Consider the following 24,247-nt stretch of genomic DNA (forward strand, 5'->3'; position numbering starts at 1 on the left):
GATGTGGTTACGTGGCCTGTGCTGTGAACATTCAGCCACCTAGACATTTTATAATGTACTTCTGACAAAGTAGCTACTTAACAAGTTTTTGCTATGGTATTCAACCTCACTTCCTGTTACCACTGTTACCATGCATGTTGCCAAATCAACCAGGACAGAAATCTTAAGGATTATAAATTTAATAGGGGATGAAAATAATCCTTAGCAGCAGCCCTGCTGCAGCACAGTCATTAAAAAAAAGCTTTAACATAATACACCATAGTGAGGCTTTTATAGTTTAATTAAACCACTTTTTCTACAGATAGTAAATGAGCTGAAGAAGCCTCTGAGTGGTAAACTTAGACAACTTTTAACAGGAAGGCACAACTAAGAGAATATTATTCAGTGTACATCCTCATGATCAAGTCTTGTCTAGCTATTAACTGATTGAAGTATTTGATTTGGTTGTTTTTGTTGACTTGACCCAGTGAACCACTTCTCACTCAATCATAAATAATGTTGAGAGGAAGACTGATGCTGTGACACATAATTTTGAGGAAGACTTTCTCAGTACAATGCAGAGAGCAGAGTGACTACTTCTTCGTAGTGCTTTGAACGTTGGATGAAAAGAAGATTATTGCTCGGTTACAAATATCAGCATTATGCTGCCACTATGCTTGGAAGCTGCTGTGGGAATACTTTATTATAGGGTATTATATGACATTACATTTTCAGCACATCAATACATCTCTCTAGTATGTGTAGGCCTCACGGGATGCACAAGTCCCACTGCATTGAAATTCACTGTATATGAAGGCGTATTCACCAAAGTTTGATGAAACTGAAATGATTTGGGTTGTACTTAACTGAATTTCACCAAGCTGTAAACAAGTTAGTTCAGCTTAAAAGTGCTGAGTTAAACCAGAAAAAAGGAGAGGAACTTCTTTTCTTGAAGAAATCATCCTAAATTAAATTACTACTAAGGATTTCAGAACAAGGACTTTTGAATCCAATAATTTTCAGAATTCTACTTCTGAAATGAACTAACGCACACATAAAAATCTTACCTTTACTTTAGTGTTTGCAGGGATGTTGGTCTTCCAGCGTACCGTGTAGAAGCGGTTATCTGTGATCTTTTGGTTCTTGGGCAGCGAATTGTCAGCCCAGGTCACCTTGATGGTGTCGTGGCTCAGCACGGAGGCCTGAACACCCACAGGTGGCATCATGGGAGAGGGGTCTGGTACTGGGGTGTATGGAGCATGGAAGAGTTCGTACAGGTCAACATCGGGGTCTATGGGGTCTGCACGTCAGGCAGTAAACACCCGCATGCATGCACACAAATTAAAATGACCAAAATTAAAACATAAAGAGAAGCGTGGCGTGGTGGATCAGACAGTGGAGTCAAAACAGGATGCATGGAGGAACGAACAGGAGAAAATAAGGTTAATGAGTTAAAATGAAGGACAATGATAAAGGAGGAAGAAAAAGATAACGTAATTACAACAAGGATGGGATTGGGAAGGGTGAAGAGAAAGAGAGAGAAGATTCTATTAGAAAAACAGACACTAACCTCTACAATAGAACAACTATACAGACTTGGCTGCTATATAGAAGCTACGGTACAGTATCTGGTGTTCTACCGATGGCTACTGTTGCACTACGGAGAGCGAGGAAGAGATACTCTATTCATAAGAAAAGATTACAGTAAATGGAAAACTACATTGCAAGCAGATACAATCCAACAGCCACCTTTTCAAACTTGCACATAAAAGTGTTGACCCACTCTTTTCAGAGAAGCAATAATGAAATGTATTTACAAATGTTTACATCACGGAGCTTTTCACAACATTTTTATGCAACGTGGACAAACAAAGACACCGAATGCCCTGGAACATTTCCCTCTTCGCAGAGTAACGTCGACAAGTTGCATTATGTCCATGAAAAGCCTCGATATTTTTTTCTACAGTTAAGTAAGAGAGCCTGCAGGCAGAGAAGAAAAAGAGGGTCACGGACAAGTGATAGCTGTAGTTGGATGTGTATGTGACGAGTGCTGCTTCTGTTCAAAGGCGTTGTTGGCTTTTCACAGATTTCACAGTCCTTGAATCATTAATAAATAAAGTCTGATGTGCATCACTCCTGTTGTGAGAATACGAACATAATAATGTTCTAAAATAAGTACAAACCCTATCCTATGTAGTTTCTAACTTTGGTTCCTTTAATTTTATTCCATGTTGTATATAGTGCTTCCCTGTTTGTTTAAATTAGTACCAAATAATGTAGCATAGTGGTGTCCTGTATGACATCTCTACTAACATTTAGGTGACTATATAACATCTGATGAAAATGAGAAAACAGTGTTTATTAATGTGTTGTGTTTTTACATTAAGATATATACCAGTTCTGATATCTTGATTCTAGTCATAGCCAAACATTGATAGATGTCAATACAGATAAAAACTTCTATTGCAGTAAGTGTAGTTTTATATCATGATATCAATATACTGCATGTCTTGATAAAGTAACTTTTTGGGGAAATTTAATTGAGAAACTGTTAACAGATAAACTGTCAAAGATAAAAAAAATGTTTAAGGCTAATGCAATAAAAACGACACCTGGAAAATCAACAGAATTAATCACATTGATACAAAATATCCAAAAATAATAGTCTTGCTTGCTGATTTGACATAACCTGCAAATAGAGATAGTAAAGGGAAAGCTACCTCAGTAGAAATAGACTAACAATCTCTGATGATACTAATTTCTAAGTCTATATATAGTCATATCAGTTAATTCAGTAAGTACTGCAATTAATTTTGAAATTTAGTGGTATTCACCTTTACAGGTCGCAAACAAAGTGCAGTGCAGAACTTGAGTAATATAAAAGGTATTTAGTTGTTTAATTATCTGCTTATGTAACTGTGGTAGTGTGTATGTGTGCTCATTTTTGTTTGGGTGTAAGGTGCCTGACCATCACACCTCATAAAGCCCAGTGAGTGCGTCTGTGTTTAAGAGAAAGAGGGGGGGCTTGAACAAGCAGCCTCTGGCTAACATACTGAAGGATAAACGCTTCAAGATGGCATTCTAGACATACTCTCTGCCCTTGGTTTAGTTGAGATGGAAGAAAAAAGCTTTGGTCAGTCACCCGCGATGACACTCCTCCTCGACCACTTGTTGGTCCTCTCCTCTCCGCCTCGCTCTATTTGACACCTCTTTGTTCAGAGCTGCCCTCATTATATTCCCAAGACTGAGTCAGAGTGTGTGTGCATGATGAAGATTCAAGCATTCATGTGGTTGCGGAGAGACACTGAGGTTTTTGGAGTGGCATGCAAGCTGCATTTCTATACACAGCACAGAAGAATACATTCTCCAGTGTTCACAAACCGAATACAACGCAGTAAAGAGGGTGACTTGCTCTTGTAACATCCTTATTACAGATGGGGGTGCAATCCCTTATTTCCCGCTGACGTCATATTATTATAACATATTCAGCCTAGCACTCTCTGAGCCTAAGTTCACAAAGTTTTTCCAGAGTTAAAAAAAAAAAGAAAAGTAAAAGTAGTATGTAGGTCAGCTCGTCTTTTAATCCCGACTTGAACAAACTGGCAGGAACGGAACGCGCCCCAGAGGACTCAGCAGCAGACGATGGTGGTGGGCTTTGGTTCTGCTTTGAGAGGAAACGTTTGGATCTGACGAAGGGTTGCCAAAGCCACCACAGGGGGTCTGCCTGTGTGCAGCGTATGTGTGTGTGTGTGAGTGTGAGGAAGAGAGAGCTTCATAGAGAGAAGTGTACAGTATGACAGTGTGCGGGTGGGTACGCGCACTCAGACTGTCACCCCCCCTCGAAGCATGTTGACGTGACTCATGTCATCCAGCATCCCACCTCTTTTGAGCTTGGCGGTGCTATAGTGCTGTGGCAGAGACAAACTGGAGTGATCAAGGTGGCTTGGAGAGGAGGCGGGTGCACCCTACATTCTGGGACAGCCGGGGGAGCATGGGTTGGTTGTCTTCTGACAATGTCACATAAACTGTGTGAACTCAGCTAACATGTATTCTAACTGGCAACTTTAAGATCATTTGTCAAGCAAGTTCTGCTTCTAATTGTTAACAGGGTTGTGATCTGATGCAGCCAAATTGGATTGTCCATATTCTTTGGCTGATGCAACACAGTTGTTTGTTGTAATAAACACAGATACGGAAAGATAACATCACAGGCAACAATACAGTCAGACTGATACAGGATTTTTAAGGACAAGTGACATTAAGAACACAACATTTTTTCCATCAATATTTGTTTGTTTTTTTAAGACAAATACTTAAGAATCTATGGGAATATTATCCCAGGATATCTTAATATCAGGACAATTTAAGGGCAAACTTTTAGGGTTTTGAACATTTAATTAAAAAGAGACTCTAAGGGAACTGGGGGCCATTAAGAAGAGAGTTAATTATAGCAGTGAGACACCCCGATGACCTATTATCTCTGGTAATTTGGAGTCCAGACACATTATGTCTGACAATGATCTCAGGTTAGAGAGAGCGAAGATAAATCTCAGTTGAAGACTTTTTTTTTTTGGTGACTACAGCCTACAGAGTGTAAGTTTTTGCCATAATACTGTATATGGTTTGTGTTGTGTATGAGCTAAAGAGAACCATAGATGGAAAGTATAAACGCAACTATTACTTTGGAGTGTATTAACATAAAAGAGATCAAACGTTTTCCAGTAAGCAGGGAGCAGATTCATGTGTCGATTTAGATGCGTGTAGTTCGTACCTGACTGTGGTCTGGTGATGGCGCTCTCATACACAGGAATCCCCTCACCCACGTTATTGAAGGCCTTCAGTGTGATCACATAGTGGGAGCTGGGGTCTGAGAGAGAGAGAGTAAAAGGGAGAGGTTAAGATAGAGTGTAGTAAGCGAGACAGATAAATTGATGCAGCCATCTAATCAAGCCAAAACTCTCAAGATCCTTGACTCATAATTGCGATATTAGCCAAAATGAGTATTTGAATACAATCATTCATCTTACAGTGATTGTAATGAAGGCCTCACTTATGCAAATATAGATATTTTGCAACCATTCCTTCCCAAAATCTCTCCATTTCCTAAGATCTTTTATTTTTAATTGGCCATTTCTGTCTTTATTGAGAGACAAAAAAGGGCAGAAGAGAGAGAGGGGATGACATGCGGCATAGGGCCCCAGGGTGGTCGACCCCGGCCCGCAATAGATACAACAGGACAGAAATGTATTTTGTGTCCTGCTTTTGTGAAATTACTGTAATTTTCTCAAAAGGTTGGACTGATCTTGTGCAGAAGGTAGAACTTGTGACTATGTTGATGTTTCATCTACTTTAATGACAGCAAGTATAAAAAAACAAGTTGGTTTTATTCGAACATTACTGACCTCTAATTGTGTCCCCATTAGGCTAGTCTGTGTAATTAGCAGCTCAAGTGTGTGTGGTGGAGAAAATCTCATTAAATCTCTAAATACTCACTGTGAGGTACAGATGAATTCTTTCTTATTGTTTCGTGTCATTGGTGACTCAATTTTTTTAATTTTTTTCAAAGAATAGTTTCAGTGTCAGATATAGCGACAAAATCAGCTGGTTTTTTCAGTGCAATAATTTGAGTGACACATATCTGAGTGATCAAATCATTATCTCTGTAAAAAAAAATAAAAACCAGAAGCACTGCAAACAGAAGATAACAAAATGATAACACATGTACCAATATAAAATGAAGAACAGTGGTTTGTTCTTACCCAGGTTCTCAATAGTGTAGTAGCGTTGCTTGTAGTCCACTTTGATGGTCTGAGCATGGGGACTACCGATGCCATAGCCGATGGTGTAACCGCGCACCACGATGTCCTGGTTCTCTGGCGGCGTCCAGCTCACCACGATGCTGTTGACCAGTGGCCGGACGTGGAGGGAGCTGGGCTGGTCTGGTACACGGGATTCTGGTGAGGGAAATGCAGTACTTAAGCAGAGTTCTTCAATTCCAGTGAGACAATGTTTACTCATTAGAGAAAAAGACGAATCACTTAGCAGTCCACAAACACAAACTCAAAACCACCTGACTGGTTCTGGTTTAGTCTGTATGAACTCAGTAAAGCAGGTGCTATTACCATCCAGGTCGCTCTCAAACGTCTCTGCAACAGTCCACTCGGTGGCCGGTCCCGTGCCGTTCACCGTCATGGCCGACACCCGGAAGGCGTATTCTGTCCCACGTTCCAGAGCTGGACAGGCAACACAAACAGGTCAGATTTAAAGCCCGGGTTTTTAGACCGAACTGTGGCTGAATTGAATCTCAAGAAGCAATTAAAACTATTTCATTAAAAGTCCTCTCTTTTTCTAAAACCTGATTTTATTTTATAATTTACTGGTACTCTCCACTTGGCCGGTCAATTGGGGTTTAGAGTTGCAGACACAATAAATATTTTGAAAGCATAAATATCTTAAACAGATGCCTGATACGTCTCTGCACAATTTAAGGAGAAAATCTATAAGCCTGCCTTGGGAAAGATCAAGGCAAAGTTTCTTGGTTGTGGTGCAATAACATTTCTTTTCCAGTCAATATCACGGAAGTAATTGAGATTTATTTTTTGCCTTAGATTAATAAGTTTTGGTGTGTAAAAATGTATTTGCTGTTAAGAAGTAATGTTAAGTGTGTGTAATATCAGCTAGCACAAAAAGTCTAACACTAAGGGACTACAAAGAACAGAAAAAAAACTGTCTGGATTTGTTGTATATTTTAAAGCTGTGTCACCTTCAGAAAGAGCCGTTTCACGACTGGGTGCCGGCTTTGGTATTCAGAAAAGAGTGGAACGCCTGCCGACAAATGATGTGTAGCTGTTTTAATTTGCTGTAAAATTTTTCATCATTGTCATATTGTCCCAGTTGCACGCTACATGCTAATCCTGTAGTCTTTTTTTCTCTGTATCCACTATTCTGGGCCACCCTTGGGGGTAGCTTCTGAAGACTGCCTAACTATCCCTGCCTCCAAGGCTACAACATCTTCTTATAAACGCTTCTGAACCAACAAACACCCCTCTGTTTCACCCCCCAGAAAGTTCTAAAAAATCTACTTTTAAGTGTATATTCTCTTTGATGCAGCACACAGCATGAGGCTGGGCCACTTGAAAGCTGCTGAGACAACATCTAATATTAATCACCATTGCTGTGTCTCTCTGGTGATATTGTGCATATCTTGGTGGTAGGAGTGGGTAACGCTAGGGTACAGTAAGACATGTTAGTCCTAACATTCAGACGTTGACTAAATAAACAAATTTACAGCCAGACTGTCTCCAAACAGCAACTCCAGACCCATTTTCCGGCTCCCGATCAAGATTTGAAATATTGCAACATGTCAGACATAGCTGACATTATCGAAGATATATCCAGCAGAGATAAAATGATCATAGCATTAAAGTTTTAATGTAGTAATCCCTCTAAAATATCCACATGGAAGATCATGATTTTGTAGTCCCTAAGCACAAAAAAAGTATCACAGAAGAGTTGGAGACTGCCTACAATTTGAATATAATACTGCAGCAGTAGACAAGCTGTGTTTTGAGTCAAGGGTACAAAACAGTCATAGTCCTATCACTTTTTTGATGGCCCTGTTCACACTTAGCATTAAAACACACCCTCGGTGATCCAAGTGGACAGCTCTAAATACAGGTGTGAACAAAACCCAAGACATATTGAGGACATAGTGGCACACAATTGGAGGAGGTCAGAGATGGATTTGTCCATGTTTTTAGTGTAGTACCAGTATGTCCTCACACTACTAGGATTGCCCATTGAACTTTTCAGTATGCTTAAAGAAAAGAAAATGCTTCCAAACCATCAGTATCAGATAAGAGTTGGTCAACACTCTCTCTTTCTCTCCATTTCACTGCTCTGTCACTTGTCTTTTTTCATAACCATCCAGTAAAAGTGAGAATATCCATTTTCCGTAGCTATAGGGTGAATAGATTATAAGCATTTTCTGTTCCATCTTTACCAGCTGATCTGATGCAGGGTTACAGGAGTCTATACTGGGTGAGGGCCACAGTCTATCACAGGGAGCATAAGCTTACAGACAGATAAAACCAAATATACGTAGCAAAGGCAAATTTGACCTCAAGTGTTAACTCAAGATCATCATCATCAAAATAACTACTTTAATTATAGTACAAAAGTATTTACTGAAAATGACTACTTTAATTAGAGTACAAAAGTAAATTTTCATCTGTAAATATTAGCTGCTAGCACTGTTTGAAATCCATACTACCATGATGTAGCTTCAGCCATTATTCTGCTCTGAACAGAGTCATGTGGAGGTGGATAACTAAGCACTACTTGGGAAAAACTGACCACCTACCTCTTAACAGATCATGAATGCATAAAATCACAACAAAATAAAAGTAGCACAATGAATGTATCTAAATGTAACAGACTACTACTACTACTACTACACTACTCATGTTAAGAGTTAAAGTATGATGCATCAAAACTACTCAAGTACAAAAGACAAGTACAATTTACTCAAAAAAGTAACACTACTGTATGTAACAGAGTAAATGTAACTTCCCACCTCTGCTCGAAATGCATTTAAAATGTATTTCAATGCACAGAGTTAACTGCTGTCTATCTCTTCAGGATCTAGACTGGATGTAACTTGCTAGGTCTGAACTGGGTCTATAATTCCTCGCCACCTATACATACAGTAATAAATGCACCACACCCACTTGCAGGGATCGTTGGGGAGAAACTGACTCAGAAGACAACTGGAAATTGAGTCAACCAAAAAGCTTAATACACCTCTTGCACAAAATTAGTGACACAATACAGTAAACATCTGAGACTGATGACACATCAAGAGTTTATTCTGACATTGGCTATTATAGGTGAATTAACTCTTGAGTCTGTGTCTATTACCGTCAATGAGCTTGTAAAGCTGGGTGCCTCCAGTGGTCTCGGCTGCTTCGCTCCTCCGGGATCCTTTCCGGTATCGGATCTTGTAGCCGGTGATCTCCCCATTCTGCCCGTTAAGGGGTGGGGGCTGCCACCGAAGCATGATGCTCTGAGGGGGGAAAAATTAGGGCAGATAAAACAAAAACCTGCGTTTACCACATGCGGGACCATCTGCAGCTGTAAAGGTGACCTCGTGCTTTAGCAGGTAACATCACACCTTCCCACACACATTGGCATAGGCGTTTGTGTTCCCGTAACTCTGCAGGTTTCCTCTTTGTTCGCCAAGTCTCGCCTGCCTCTCACTTCCTCCTGACAGTGGTGTTTAAAATTGGAGGGCCCAGCAAAAACAAACACCCCTCTGAGCATGGGTGATGCCGTGTAGATCGACGCATTAGAAAGAAATAAACACATGAATAATAGAAGGAGGTGTCCTGATGAGCGTGGCATGCACGTGTTTGTGTGGTCAGGTTAAACTTGCAGACACACTGAGACAGAAAGATGAATGCAGGACTTTCTGCTGGCGGGCCCACGCAGCCCTGTTGTGGGATTCATGCATCTGAGTTTTTGTGTGCGTGTGTGTGTGTGTGTGTGTGTGTGTGTTTAAAGAGATAGGTGGGGGGTAGCCCAGCGTGGGAGAAGAGTTAATTAACGCTACCCCACTGTCACACTGATGCACAGAAGCCTGAATACATGTTGGGGGCACACACGCTCCTCCCCAGCCGAGTCAAGGGAATTGCACAAATTAAATTTGTGTTAAGTGTGTTCAATTATTCCATTTTTCTTATTACACTATCGGTCCCGACTCGTTATGCGTGTTGCTTTTCTCCCTTCTTCTCCCTAATCATGAAAACCTGTTTAATTGACTTTTGGAATATCACAAGGGAAGGTGAGATGGCAGATGCCAAAAGGAAAATAAAGGTGCAAAATAAGATCACATAAAAGTGATTTTCAGGTTGCCTTGCAGGTAAAAGAAGCGAGGCTCTGCTTGACAAGGCCCAAAGAGGAAACTGAATATGAAATGAATGTTAATTAGATTTTTCTTCAGTTCCATTTGGCTGGGCATATCAAATAGCTAATTGCATAAATGCTTTGTATCAATATACTTGTACCATAATTATTGACTTAATGACTGTTTATATTCAGAATTAAACACAATAACAACAAAGGAAATAATTAGATGACTAACTTCAACAGTGTTCAGGAATAAAGCATGCCAGATGTTTGTTTCACAGTTTGAAATTGGTTTGTCTGGGTTTAATTGGGAAGGGACAGCTGGATGTACACTATCCATTCAAAAAACTATTCTGCTACAATTTCAGTCATTTCCACAGAGTGTCTCCTCTTCATTTTACTCTTAACATTAGCATGAGTGTTTTCTCTCCACAAATCTCTGCTGAGTATCCCTCGGCATGGGTGGCCAGTTCTCACTCAAGCTGGGAGTGTGTGATAGGATTGTCTACCAGTTTTTTTTTTCTAGTTTGCTTTGACAGTTTTCTCTCACTTGGGCTCTGCATCGACCAGCAAAGGGCTAAAAGCGGTGGCTGCTGCTTTTGTTGTCAATGCACGCAGCCCGAGGTTTTACGTATCTCCTTCTCTTTGTTGATTTCTGTTTGCACTTGCTGTCTCACATGTCAGAAGTGAGAAATATCTTTTATTTAATCCATCATTCGGGTGGAAATATACAATAAACAGGCTTAGAGCTCTCTGTTTGAAGATCAAATGGCTGAAGAGATAGGCAGCCAAGGCCCGTTTCCTGTTTTAATCAGGAGCCTGTTGTGAAGCCTGCAGTCACCTCAGCAGCCTTATCTAATCCAGAGTGTCACGCATCAACTATAGTATTTTTAACTGTAATAAATCTGATTTAACACTGAAACTTAAAAAAGTGTGCAAGACACCAGGATTTGACGCCCGGGCTATGAGAAATTCGATCAGTTATCAAAAGAGAAATTCAATCTAGATTAAAAAAGAAATCTCACTTTTAAACACTTAAATCTATTGTGAATTTTTTCTATTTTTCCTGTCACCTAAAAAACATGCTAACCAACAAGTTGAAATGGGTGTTACCAGGTTAGCTTTATACATAGTATCCCAATAAGCACTGATTTGGAAATTTAGAGGTCAAACAATATCGAGACATCTATTAACTGAGCTAATTTGGTTGAAACCCCTTTTTTTGTCTCAATGTGAATCAGAATCTACATAAACATTGAAATATGGAAATTTTAAAACTGCTGATACAACACATGTCTACCCTTCTTTTGATCTGTGTATCACCAAATCACTCCTTCCTCAGATGCTTTGACAGTTATCTCAACTCCCCAAGCATTATTTTATAGTGTGCCTATATCTCCCAGGCTACTACTTTTTCCTATCCATTTGAGCTGCAGGCTTCTTTTCCACATACGGTACAGATGGAGAGGGATACAAAGGATAAAACCTTCTGACAGGCGAGTCTCCTGCCGATGAGAGGATCGATGAGGGTTCACACACCCTCTTAACCAGCTGGGGCTACAGGCCTCTGCTGCAGCTAATCACACAGAGAAACAGTGGTGTTCTGGTCTGCAGGCTATGTATTTGTTCAAGTGTTTCTGTGTGTAAGTGAAAGAGTGTTTGTAGATTTGGTGAAGCGACTACCTATTCTGTGTACCAAACGGTCAAGTTACAACGCAGTTTAGGTGCATTTGTATGTTGCATCTGATGAAAGACTGTGCAACAAACGTAAAAGTCCCTTTTAAGTCCCCATTAAGACAAAATGAAATATCTAGACCAGTTACAGATACAGTTCAGTCAAAGCAACACATCTTACCTTTGAGTTCTGGACTTCCAGAGTGAGGTTTTGAGGAGGGGCACTTGGTACTGTGAAACAAAAGAAACAGGTCTTTTATTTTCTTCAGAGTAAAACAAAACTCAAAAATATATTCTACTGTAGAGCTGAAACCATTAGCTGACTAATCGATTAGTTGATCATCTAAAATATAATTGGCTATAATTTAAGTGATTATTCAAGCAATTATGCCAGACATTCCCTAGTTCCAGAGTATTTGCTACTTTTCTTTGCCTTATGTGATAGTAAACTGAATAATTTAGGTGTTGGAATTTGAGAAAACAAGCAATTTAATATCATTGCCATGGACATTTTATAGACCAAACGATTCATAGAGAAAATAATTGACTGACTAATTGTTAGATGCAGCTGTAATGAAAACTTTGTTTTGACGGATGTATATTTACAGTAGATTTAGTAGATTACTGTAGATTTCTCTATTTTACATACATATCCACAAACATTTTACACACACACACACATACAGTGATGTTAAATGAATTGGAAACTAAAAACTGTCTCAACTGTCTCTGTTTCAAGATTTCAGACCAACTGACCATCAGACAGGGTGCGAACAACAATATCCTCGGTGGAGACACCTGGACCGTGCTTGTTGTTGGCCACCACACGGAAACTGTACTCTGTGTTTTTCTTCAGCCCTGTCATGGTGTAGGACTGATTGTCTATGTCAACGTCCTGAAAGAGAAGGAGAGAAGAAGAGAAACATAATCAGTCAGTTTCTTTGAAATATTGAGTTGTGTGAGTACAAATACCTATTAACGTATTTAATATAACCATATAACTTGTACATTTAAACGTCTTCATCTATAACAAAATATGTTTTTCTTTTCATCTGAACTGGAAAATAAGTGAATGTGGTCACGGACAATTCAATATGTAAAGATTAGAATAGAACAAATTATATAAGGCTTTTACGAAAAAGACTGAAAAGATAACCAGAAAAAGAAGCCAAAACATACATTCATTTGAGTGTCTCAGAACTAACAACATGATGAACAATGTAGAAATACTACTGCTGTTTAGCATAAAATTTCAGCATTCAAGTTTAATATTGGCTCAAACATGCTGTAAAGATTTACAACTCAAGCAATCTCTCAAATATGGCAAAGCTACAAAATGTGATGCCTGCTGTCATCATTTCATCACACTAACATTTCTGTTTGTAATTCTGTGAAAAAATGTCCTCATCCACTGAGACACAAATTATGCTTTCTGTGATTACGACTTTTTGCTTTACAAATTGGGCATGCTGGCACATGTCCAATTACTTCAAGCAATTTGCATTCAGCTCTTTGCTTGTGACATTTTGAGTAAAAAGCTTCATGGAAATCTAATTTCACCTCCAGAGCGGTCCAATCACAACCTCTGGACTCGGGTCAGATGATCACCTGTGACCTCATCACCAGATCCATGACATGTTGTCCCTGTTTCCCCCTGTCCTTTAATATTTCATGTCCTTTCAGCACTGTGTCTTTCTAACTTCATCTTTGTGCTGTCCATTTCCTTTACCTCTTCTTTCTTTTTTTCCATCCCTCTCTTCATCTCTCGCCTTTTTCACCTCATCTCTGGCTCTCTTCTCCAGGGAGCTGAGGCATCATTACTCAGTGCGCTGGCTGACGTTTCATCCATTATCATATTAAAGGCTTTTTAATGCCTCACTGGCTCGCACACTGCTACTGCAAGGGCCTCAATATCTAACCAGCTATATTCCACTCTTGTGACAGAGTTAGACCTGCAGAGAACAACTCTGTGAATCATATCTGCTTTTTTGCACAATGTGTTTTTGTGTGGGATGTATAATCAAGAGTGTGGCCAAAAAGCTGTACAAAGAGCCATTTGGCAAACGATTAGAAACTCCTTAGCTCATCACAATTTACATTAAACTATGCAGTCATATTCTTTTTGCAGTATCTAACGAACACTGAAAATCAAGCGTCAGCTGCAAACAGTACTTCTTTTCTTACAAGGCACAGTGTGAGTAGTGAGACAATGACATAAGCTGACTGTTTCTGTCCAACTTTTAAATTTATTTCAGGTGAATTTAATAATAGGTCTTCAATAAAATGAAGGAAAACACACAAGATAACATAGTAATGCAGGAAATATTACACATGTGATGGGTGAGGCGTTTCTTATCTATTATTTTTTTAAATATACATAAGCTTAGCTTAAAATAGTATAGTATAATAGTATTTTTAAGTCAAGCTTTTAATTTTGTTTTTGAATCAGTTGCTCTGTGTGAAGCACTTTGTATCTTATTTTAAAAGGTTTTCTGCAATCAAAGATAAAGATTTTTTTGTGCTGGGTCATAAAGGTCAAATATCATGATTCCATAGTGACGTCATATTGTCTACATTAGGTGAGCTCCTGACGTTGTAAACAGATGAATACAGAGTGAGTGAAGACTACGTCCTACCTGTTCGTTGCCAACGCTTTTGTCTGTGTAGTACAACTTGTAGGTGAGGATCTCTCCGTTGCCAGTAAGGGGTTTGTCCCAGCTCAGAGAGACAGATGATGGCGTGTTCGACACCGCCTGCAGGTTAGGAGCAGGGCCTGGCACTTGGACTGGTGAAGAAAATGAAACAGGGAGCAGAAATTAGAAAATCAAACCAGACACACTTTACATCTGGAAGAAAGGCGCTCTATTTAGCTATGTTCAGTTATTGCTGCCAAAAACACATTCTTGGCTACTTCAAAGCCACATTTCCCTGTGTTAGCAAGAGCTCAGACCACAAGACGGCTCAGTGGCTGCAGCAGCTCTGTGGAGACCAATCTGTCCCCCACAGACTGGGCTGGCAGCCACGTTGATCTTCTTGTTATTCCCATGACAAACAAAACCTCACCAAAAACATCAATGAGCATCTTGCATTCCAACAACATTTGCTGAGTTAATATCATCTTTAAACCAATTCTTTTTTCAAATGTACATTAATCTGAAAGTTTATCAAGATTTTACTCAATTTATATGTTTATTTAATTTCTGGTTGATTCATTTTTATTTTCACCTAGCTTAATTAGCTTAGCTTAAATTAAAACTTAACAAAGGAGAACATAACAGATAAACATATTTATCCATATTACCCTATTCTCGGGGGATAGAAAGTAATTGGACAAGTTTACAAGAATATATTTTTATGTGGACATGTTCAATAACTTTCCCCAGAGAATAGGGGACTAAGGAGAAATACAGTTACTATTTCTACACTGTTCATCTGATGCAAAAATAAACACACTTAAATTAAAGCTGACAGTCAGCACTTTAACCTCTAAGTAAATATTTATTTTCATACCCAGTGTGCTGGAAGACAGAGCTGACATGACAAAATATGTACCACTGCCCTAATAATTTGTGACTGCCCTGTATTCACCACACTCTGGACAATGACATTTCTTGTTGTCTCTGTACTGCGGCACATTTGATTTAAAATAAAACAATGACTGAGATTAAAGTGCTGGCTGTCAGAGACAGCTATACATATGTCTTTTCTGTATATGCCTTGTAAGTTTTAGCTGCAGGTGTTCTTGACAGAAGAGAGAGGCTCCCATTTGTCAGTGTACACTGATGTTACAGGTAAAGGGTTGAGAGTGTGAGTGTGTGTGTGTGTGTGTGTGTGTGTGTGTGTATTAAGCCAGTCTCTGAGGAGAGGTGATATGAGGCAGTGTTGTGTGCTCATGTCTGGCACTCAGACGGAGGTCAACAGTTTAAGCTCCAATTCATAGATGTTCTTTCACTAAAAGTGCACACACACGACAGAGACATACTGCACAGGTACAGCCCACTCTCACTGCTATCCCCACGGGTGGATAGGTGCCTGCTGGCAGGCATTAACGTATAGTGTGTGTGTGTGTTGATCCGTCCGCCCTCCAACAAAGGACACAGGTAGAGAAACGGCGGCTGACCTACATAGTGACAGTGACTGAGCTGTAGCTGAGTCTAGAGGTGAGGGACATCCACCCTGACAATGTGCTAGGAAATCCCCTTCCCAGCACTTTCAAATATAGGTGAAACGGAGTGATTTGTAGCAGCACCAATTAGGAGACTTACACACCCAAACAAAACGACAAAAGAAGAAGAAGAGATCCCTTTACCCTCAATAATTCTTATGTGTTCTCCATTCAAAACATCCTAATGTGCTTCTGTCCAGCATCTCTGTACTGACTGAATAAGGGAAATGTTTCAGAAAAAAATGTGGAATACTAATTTCAGACATTCCTTACTCAGGCTCAGGTAGGCATGATTTAAAGCAACACACACAGAGGGCTTATAGTAGATGTTGGGGAGTAAACAAGAAGTGGCTTATAAGAAGAAACGCTGCCTTTCTCTGGTCTGCTGTTGGGTGGTCTGCCTTAACGCACAGCACCAAACAGCCTTCTCGATGTGCGTTTGTGTGTGTGTGTGTGAGTGTGTGGGGAGGGAAGAGGGGGGGATGTCTGTTTGAAGTGAGCGTATGCTGTGTGAGTGAATATTTGTTTGTGTGAATGTTTATTTGCACATTTGTGTGCTCCTTTTGAGTACATCCTGTTTGCCTTAGTGTGCCAGTGTGAGCATGTTTCCAACTGGCTAGAGTTTGCCTTTATGTTTATGTGTCCTGTTTACTGAGCACATATAAATTAACATTTGTGTGTGTGTGCGTGCGTGTGTGCGTGTTGTCTTTACCTTCAGCCTGGGTGGCCACTTTGAGAGCTGCAGAGCTCTCACCCTGGCCGTTGCTGTTGTGGGCCACAACCCTGAAGCGATATTTGGTGTCTGGCATGAGGTTCTGGATGGTGACCTGCATCTCCCCTGGACGGCTGGTATTCACTACTCTCTCCCTGATGTGGACACACGCACGAACGCGCACACAGAGATACACAAAAACAGTGTGTTACATATTAAGTGTGTGAGGACATCATTAAAGGGTTTAGAGTACTATAAAAAAGTGTTGGCTACGTAATGAACTGAAAGATTAACTGATTATATTCATCTTGCCTGGATCATCTTGCAAATTTGCTACCATATGATAGACACGTTATTGTCATTATTGATTAATCTTTAACAGATAAATCATTTAGTCTGTAAAGTGTTCACAGAGCTCAGGGTGACATCTTGCTTAATTTCTCCTAGCATCAGACCAAAACTCAAACCCTGATATAAAACAGAGAAAAGCAGCAAAAGTTTTGAGAAGCTGGAACCAGTTAATTTTTGATTGATAAACGACATAAAGTTATTCATTTTCTGTCTGTCAACTCATTAAGTAATTGACTAAAGATGAGCATATTAGCATTCAAACCTGTGTGTACAATCAAACTGGTTTGTGTAAAATAGTATTTCTACACTCCATGCATAGTATTGTATGATTTGCATCTCAAGCTCTAGCACAGAGTAAAACACTTCTATTTAAGTCCACTTCTGAAAATTACTCCAAGCTATTTCACAGGGAAAACATAAAAAGTAGCCAAAACACTGAAGAGGAATTGCGGAAAATCCTCTCACCTTCCTAATTTTCCTTCTTAGTCATACACAGTAAATCCTCTTCACAAGAAGCTGGCTAAAATGTATCACAGGACTACTTGAAACTAGAATCACTGCCCTGCGGTTGTATGCCTCTGCCAACCAGTGTCTGTCGAGGCTCATAATATACTGTATGTAGTGAACATTTGGAAGGAATTGATTACATTTAGGTATAAATTGTATTTTTTGGGTGAATGGAAGTTATCACTTTATTGATTATACATATACTATATTTTATTCCAGTGAATAAACATTGTTGAATTGATTTATCAAGGATTATCATAGACGTATTGGCTGAACAGGTACACATTTACTTGATTTCTATGTAAATATGGATTCTTATAGAGTATAGCTACTCACAGTGTGGTGCTTCTCCTGGCATTTTAAGTTGCATAGTCTCTTTGTCAGCTGTAGGTGAAACTCTTTATACATCCATGAGGAAAACCTGTACTGTGCTAGTTCTTGTTTACAGATTGTGTTGTCTTAGTCAACATGTGTGACAACTGGAATGGCCCAGTTCTTTCTTAACTTATACTTAAAAATACATTTTCAGGCCACAATGACCTTTGGAGTTTGAGTCAAAAGGGTCATATTTTCAGTGTCCGACCAACTGTGCATGGTCAAGAATTCTTTAGTAGAGTTATGGCCAAAACGTGGGGTCACTTATATTCTAATCAGTCCAAACAGACGTTTGTGCCAAATTTTTAGAAATTCCCTATGTGTTCAAAAGTGTTCCTGAGATTTCGTGTTCAAGAGAATGGGATGTACAACTCCCCAAAAAAACATAATGCTTCCTGAACCGGCTATTGCTGGCACAGAGATGAAATTACAGTGTTCAAACTGATTGTTTTTGTTTATACTTAAATATCAAAAGGTAATCCTTTAAGTAAGGACATTTGTTTTAATTAATAAACATTTACTGCTATGATAACCATATGAAGTGCTTTAACTGCTTTAATTAGATATTTCAGAGTGGTCTGAGACTCATGCACAGAAATGTATGTATATTAGTACCCTGCTGACTCCAGCAGTGCATATTAGTACCCTCCTGGCAGTACTACGGATTAGTGTGTGTACTACCTGGTAGTGCCTTCCTGGCTGTAGAAAACGGAGTAGGTCAACTCGTCTCCATTTGGTTCGGCTGGCGGGCGCCAGGTCAGCTTGATGAAGCGGGTGGAGACCAGCGAAGCCACGACGTCTCGGGGGGCAGAGGGGGTGGGCCCTGCTGGACTCCCTACACCTCCGGAGCCTGGCGTTACATGGTCAGTAGTGTTAGGAGTCAGTGAGGGGGGAGGGAAAGAGGGCAGGGCTACGCCTTTGGGTAGGGGAGGAGGAGGAAGGAAGGAGGGATGGCGGGAAGGGTGTAGGGACGCAGGGAGGGGCAGGAGATAGCGGCAGCGTGGGAATGGAAATGACAGTGAAACGAAAGAAAGGAAGGAAACAAAAAAAGAAGAAAAAACAAAATAACAACAACGTAAAACAAAAAAAAGACTTTTGGCGTGACAAGGAACCACAGAAATAAAACACTTCTACTACATTCACAAAGCTGACAAATAAAAGCACAATACAAGGGGGACTACACATGCAGATCTACAGTACACACAGCTCTCTAATGTAAGGGCAGTGGGAACAAAACATAGTGTCATACATTTTCATAGACGGCCTTCCCGCCAATCATTTGTGATTAAAAATGATTGCATTTTTTGTGACATTTTTATCAACTAAAAACTGGCCGGCATTCGATCGAAAAACTGATGTAGACTTTGTTTTGGCAGGGACAAAGCCACCTTCTAGCCTCTCAAATGCATACAAGAAATACATCTATGTTTTCAGGGAATTAAACTGTTTTATTTCAGACACAGTAAAACAACTGATGATTAACCCATTTCGGATTCTGAAGTCTAGATTCCTCAACTAACAAACCAGATAATGTTTTTTTTAAAACACTTTTGCTGTCACATTCCACAGCCTAGCCACAGAAATGTTTGTGATTTCATTTGGTCTTTTTTTTGGAGGAGCAATTTGCGGTCAGTGAGATCTGCTTTCCATTTGCCTGGCAAGTGGGCAAAAACAAAATCATACGGAAAGAATGTCTGTTTGACATTTCCATTTGTTTGCAGGTCAGAGAGATTGACTAGAGGGCAAAGATGAAATACAGAGAAGGAACACAGCAAATGTAGTGTGCCAACGGTGTATTATTACTAGAGAAATTGTTTTAAAATGCAAAGCGGCTGCTGGCATATTGGTCTGTCATGGCATGTGGAGTAACCACTAACTTGGCTTTCAATATCTGTTTACATTTCAATTTCCGAGAGTTCAGTGACTTTTGTGATTGAGGTGATATGAAGGATTTGCTGTTTTTTTTCTTCCAAAAGAATCACATGGTCCAAATGCTTTTCTGTACATAAACACTCGCACACACTGTTGTGGTCCATGTGTTTATCAAGAACTCACTTTCTGCATCTGCACAAACCTCTGAAGGAGCATTAGATTTACATTTATGTGACAGTGTTTGAATGTTTGTTTACATCTGTGTGAGTGCAGACAGTGTAAACTTTGCAGTCTTTGGCCAGTAACACCTTTTGTGCTCTGCACTACAGCACCTTGGATTTAAAACTAAACGATTGCACACTATCTAATCTTTAATTTCACATAATTTGCCACAAACGTAAAACAAAAACACAATCCATTCAACATATATAAAATGTGGTTGTAAAAAGTGAGGTCTGACCGAAGCTGCAACACAGAGATTTGAACTCAATATCTACACTTCTTGCTTTTTCAAGGGGGTTTCTGCCTTCAGAAAGTAAGACACATGCTCAATGTACTGAGGTCAGGCAACTGATGTGGCTAGTGAAGATCATTCCACTGGTTGTCCCTTAAAAAAACAGAAAAACATTACTTGTCTTGTCTGTATGATCAGGGGGGAAAAGTAAACCAATGTTTAAAAAGGGCTAGGACTCCTACACTTGGCTGTCAACAACCTCAAAGCCATGGTTTCACTTCAAATTCAGTTTGCTGGAGTAGAGCCAAAAAAACAGGAAAACATACCATCCTCCTAACACTTTCTGACTTCAGTGTAAATTACCAGATGCCGAACAATTATCCTGATTTATAAAGAACATACACACACACACACACACACACACACACACACACACACACCAGAAACAGCACAACACTCTAGTGTCTCACATCACGCTGGTGATGGGGTTATCATAACATAATCATAAGCAGGCTCACAGGATAAACAAAAAATTGAAGTCTGTTTGTTGATGAAGAAGCACTTCCAGAATTACTAAAATGTGAACACACAAAAGAAAACACTCCTAGGGACAGAGAGCATTATAGCAAATACGGTTAAAAACTCGTATTCACACTGGCAATGCAGATAAAGGTTCACTCATTGTAAATACAGAAAAAACTAAACCAGATATAAACAGGTCTAAAACAAAGACAGAAATACTAAATCTAATATTGGTTCACAGACAATAGAAACAAGAGGGAGATCAAGAAAAGAAATAGAGAGATTTGTAACTGCAGTCTTCTTAAGTTTGGATTAGTAGACCCAAACCCCAACTAACTAACCAATCATAACTCTTACATCTATAACCAAAGGCATCTGACTGGTAAATGTGCGACAGCGGCTGCAGAGAGCCTAGAAGGTAGCAATACCCAAGAGGCTGTATCTAGACCTTCAAGTATAAAGTCTCTAATCTAGAAAGGCTTGCCAAGAGGCTCATGTATACTGTATGTATATATGAGTCGAGAGAGAGGGAAAAATCATGATGAAAAGCTCTGAGAATGGACAAAAGACTTCTCAGTGTCTGTTGGACCGCTACTGTAAGAGAACTGAACAACCTGACAGTACTGACAGAATCAAAACTTTTAAACAGATTATTTGAATCGATATTAATTAGGCAGATAGTTATTGATACAATTCAGAAGTAAAGAGATTAAATAAACTAAATCAGTGATTGTCCCTTCAAAATTAAGGTTGCATAAAATTACAGGAGGCAAATTCAGCAAAAACAATTAGCATTCTATGAAAACCAGTCTGTAAAATTCTTTTTACATTATTTAGAGGAAGATAATAAAATTAACAATTTAGAAATGAATGTGCATACTGACTGTGATACATATATTTAGTTAGGAAGTATTAAAAGCCATGGAAAGGTTTGAGGGCTTAAGCCATGTCAATAACTAGGGGAGCACTATTTGACAACCTCAAGCAATGCTTCTCACACATATAATAGGAAATAATAGAAAGGCTTTGCTGTTATCAGCAAATGCCCAGTTTTTCCTTTAAAGCCCATTTCCTTCCCTTTGAAGGGAAAACAGTTTGAAATACTAAACCCTACAAGTAGGACAGGATCCCATGTGTCCCAAAATATGTTTCACGTTAGACAGTTTTGCATGGTTTGGAGTTGAACCACCGCTTGTTGATTGAGAGAAGAATGAGGCATGACAGACGTTAGGGGAAGCGTTTAGACACATAAAAAAGAAAACCCAACCATATCTTTGGCTTTGTTGCTACAGGAATACTGTACTGTAGTAGAGGAATTATTTTGGTGCACCGTTCAGAGAAAAAAATTACACAGTTTAGGCTGTAGCTCTGCTATAAAGTGGCAGGTTCCTCTCATAGGTCAGAGGAGGTTACTTAAGATGGCACTGAAAACAGGTCACACTGCCTTGCAGACACTTTGGTCACTACCTTAATTCTGTGAGTAAATTTGTCCATCAGTACCCCCTTGCCCAGTGTGGATCTCAGAACAAATAAACTGAGAGAAGAGTTTGGATGTCTCTCCTGTTTGAAGTAAATACAATGGGAAATACCAAACTTTAGTATAATCTTGAAATCAGTGTCAGGTCAGACAAAGAGATTCAGTAAAGCCTGATAAGAAATGCATTACGAGATAGGCAAAGGAGGGGAAATAAAACCATTAGTTGTAGTTTCCATCTTCAGACACCTTGTATCTGTAGGTAATTGACATGCTGGGCAGTTTTCGGTGTCTTTCTGACAATCTGTCTTGTACATGCATGCCTAGAATTGTTACAGTAAGGAGGTATTAGCCTCCCACTGCCGCTGCCAAGCTCTATTCATAGCTGATTAATAGTGTCATTAGTCTCTGTGCCAGAGGTAATGAATGGCTGGCATTAAGGCTTAACGAGGAAGGTTACTCTAGATCTGCATAATAAATCTGGGAAACCAATACGCAAAACAGTCAAGACAAAGACATGCATAGCAAAACATTCATCTTAATATTTAATGGAAGTAAAAGCTGTTTCTGAAATTAAAATAATTAGAGTTGTGTTAAAGTTGTGATTAAAGCCTCATAACTTCAACTTTTATCTTCTGTTGCTAACTCCATAATCCTTTGCTGTGTTCCCCAGTGAGCGAAGCTGTGAAGTTATACCAAGTAGCCTTTTCATCATCTGGTCTGAGTACACAGATAAGAGCGCCTACCTCACTGGCTCCGACTATGCACCTCCACCAAGAGCCAGAAGCACCCACAGCACTGTAACTACAGGTACCCTTTTCACAGGGAATTCAGCAGGCCATGCCGGCCTCTTGGAAAATGTTTTTTTCCAGGACTAGTTTCCATGTCTAATATGGTTCAATAATGATGACTGCTTGAGAGACAGATCCAGCACAATGCTAATGGTCCATTACTGAGTCACTACTTTTATCTGCCACAGAATGAAGACAACAAGAATGAACAATATAACATCATAGTCCTCAGCCTTCAGAAAAACACAAAGCAGACTGTCAATTACAACTGGCAGGCTTTTTCATGTTTCATACGAACATGTAATAGTCGCATGATGAGAAAATGTATGCCTATATAAACTAAACAGCACATAACTGGGCTTGTGGTTGAAGTGCATGAAAGTGATTACAGAGAAATCATCAATCCCTTTCATTAAAATGGAAAGGTAAGCAACAACAGAACAATTTAGTTACTTTTATGGGTTCTCAAGTAAAATGTTGGTTCCTTAGAGCAACTGCTGACAACTAAGGTGTTCCCCCCCCCCCAGTCTTGTTCCCCTCGCTCTCTTTAAAGATAAGACTGGAAAGATGAGCAAGTCTGACAGCTCATGACATTTGAGCAGCTCCTTAATGCGGCAACAAAGGAAACTGAGTCAGAAAAAAAAGACACACATTTCAAGTAAAGACTAAGTGAGAGGTGAAGAGAGAAATGGCGGGGTGAAAAAGAAGGGCTGACCAAGCATGGCTTTTTTGTTCTCTTCATTTCCTCTCGAGTACCTTGTCGGCAACAATAATAAACTCAATTTTTCATCCAATCAAATTATATAAACAACAAAAATGCAAGAAATTCATGAACAAAGGACAAAAATGCACCGTGTACTCTGTTCACCTCATCACTGGCCGAGGGGATACTGACAGAGATACAGTATCAGATTGGTGGAGTATATCAGTAACTGCACACATTCTCTTTCACTGTGATAATCAGAGACAGTCACGATTTAAGTGCAGCTCAAACCTCAAAGGATTAAACTGACGAGGTGTTCCGACTCAGTGACATAATCCGAAGAGAAAAAAAGTCTTTGTCTGAAACCGATTCTCTAAAAATATCAAACAGCATCTGCCATCATATTCTAGGGCATTATGATACTTTGCCCAGGAGATAAATAAGCTTTTATTAATTAACAAAAAATAAAAGGCAATCCCAAAAATGAATCACTTTTTCCTCAGTGAGTCTTGAACGACTGAAATATTTTTCTGCAACAATCTTTAGGTGTTTAAGATGCTGATGGTGGGGCTAGAGGGGACACATGAAAGTCACTTCAAGCTTTTGATGTTAGTGCCAGCTTTACAATGCAGAGGGTGTGTAGTTTAACATTCTGACAAACATTTAAAAAAGCATAACTCAGCTTATCCGCCTCAATAAGCACAGACCATAAATACTGCTATAAAGGGTTTGGAGTGGGTCACAGATGTATTTATGTCTCCA

The 24,247-nt window shown here is 39.6% G+C and overlaps 1 protein-coding gene across 15 annotated transcripts in view; it reads right to left on the minus strand.

Annotated features, from left to right (window-relative positions):
* Positions 1-24,247, minus strand: part of neo1a (neogenin 1a) — a 156,573-nt gene that overhangs the window by 13,953 nt on the left and 118,373 nt on the right. For 12 of the 15 annotated variants that reach the window (XM_038700677.1, XM_038700682.1, XM_038700686.1 and 9 more), the window contains exons 8-17: positions 18,351-18,585; positions 16,437-16,591; positions 14,196-14,344; positions 12,316-12,454; positions 11,741-11,790; positions 8,899-9,043; positions 6,102-6,212; positions 5,739-5,933; positions 4,751-4,846; positions 1,047-1,279 (exon numbers count right to left, since the gene is read on the minus strand). In XM_038700677.1, coding sequence (XP_038556605.1) covers positions 1,047-1,279; positions 4,751-4,846; positions 5,739-5,933; positions 6,102-6,212; positions 8,899-9,043; positions 11,741-11,790; positions 12,316-12,454; positions 14,196-14,344; positions 16,437-16,591; positions 18,351-18,585 — 1,508 coding nt within the window. The remainder of the gene's footprint in view (positions 1-1,046; positions 1,280-4,750; positions 4,847-5,738; positions 5,934-6,101; positions 6,213-8,898; positions 9,044-11,740; positions 11,791-12,315; positions 12,455-14,195; positions 14,345-16,436; positions 16,592-18,350; positions 18,586-24,247) is intronic. The other 3 variants (XM_038700691.1, XM_038700683.1, XM_038700685.1) reach the window with 2 other exon arrangements.

Source organism: Micropterus salmoides, unplaced genomic scaffold (assembly GCF_014851395.1).
Source record: "Micropterus salmoides isolate LMB-PRFRI ecotype aquatic unplaced genomic scaffold, ASM1485139v1 Ms_hic_scaffold_6, whole genome shotgun sequence".
Classification (NCBI taxonomy): domain Eukaryota; kingdom Metazoa; phylum Chordata; class Actinopteri; order Centrarchiformes; family Centrarchidae; genus Micropterus; species Micropterus salmoides.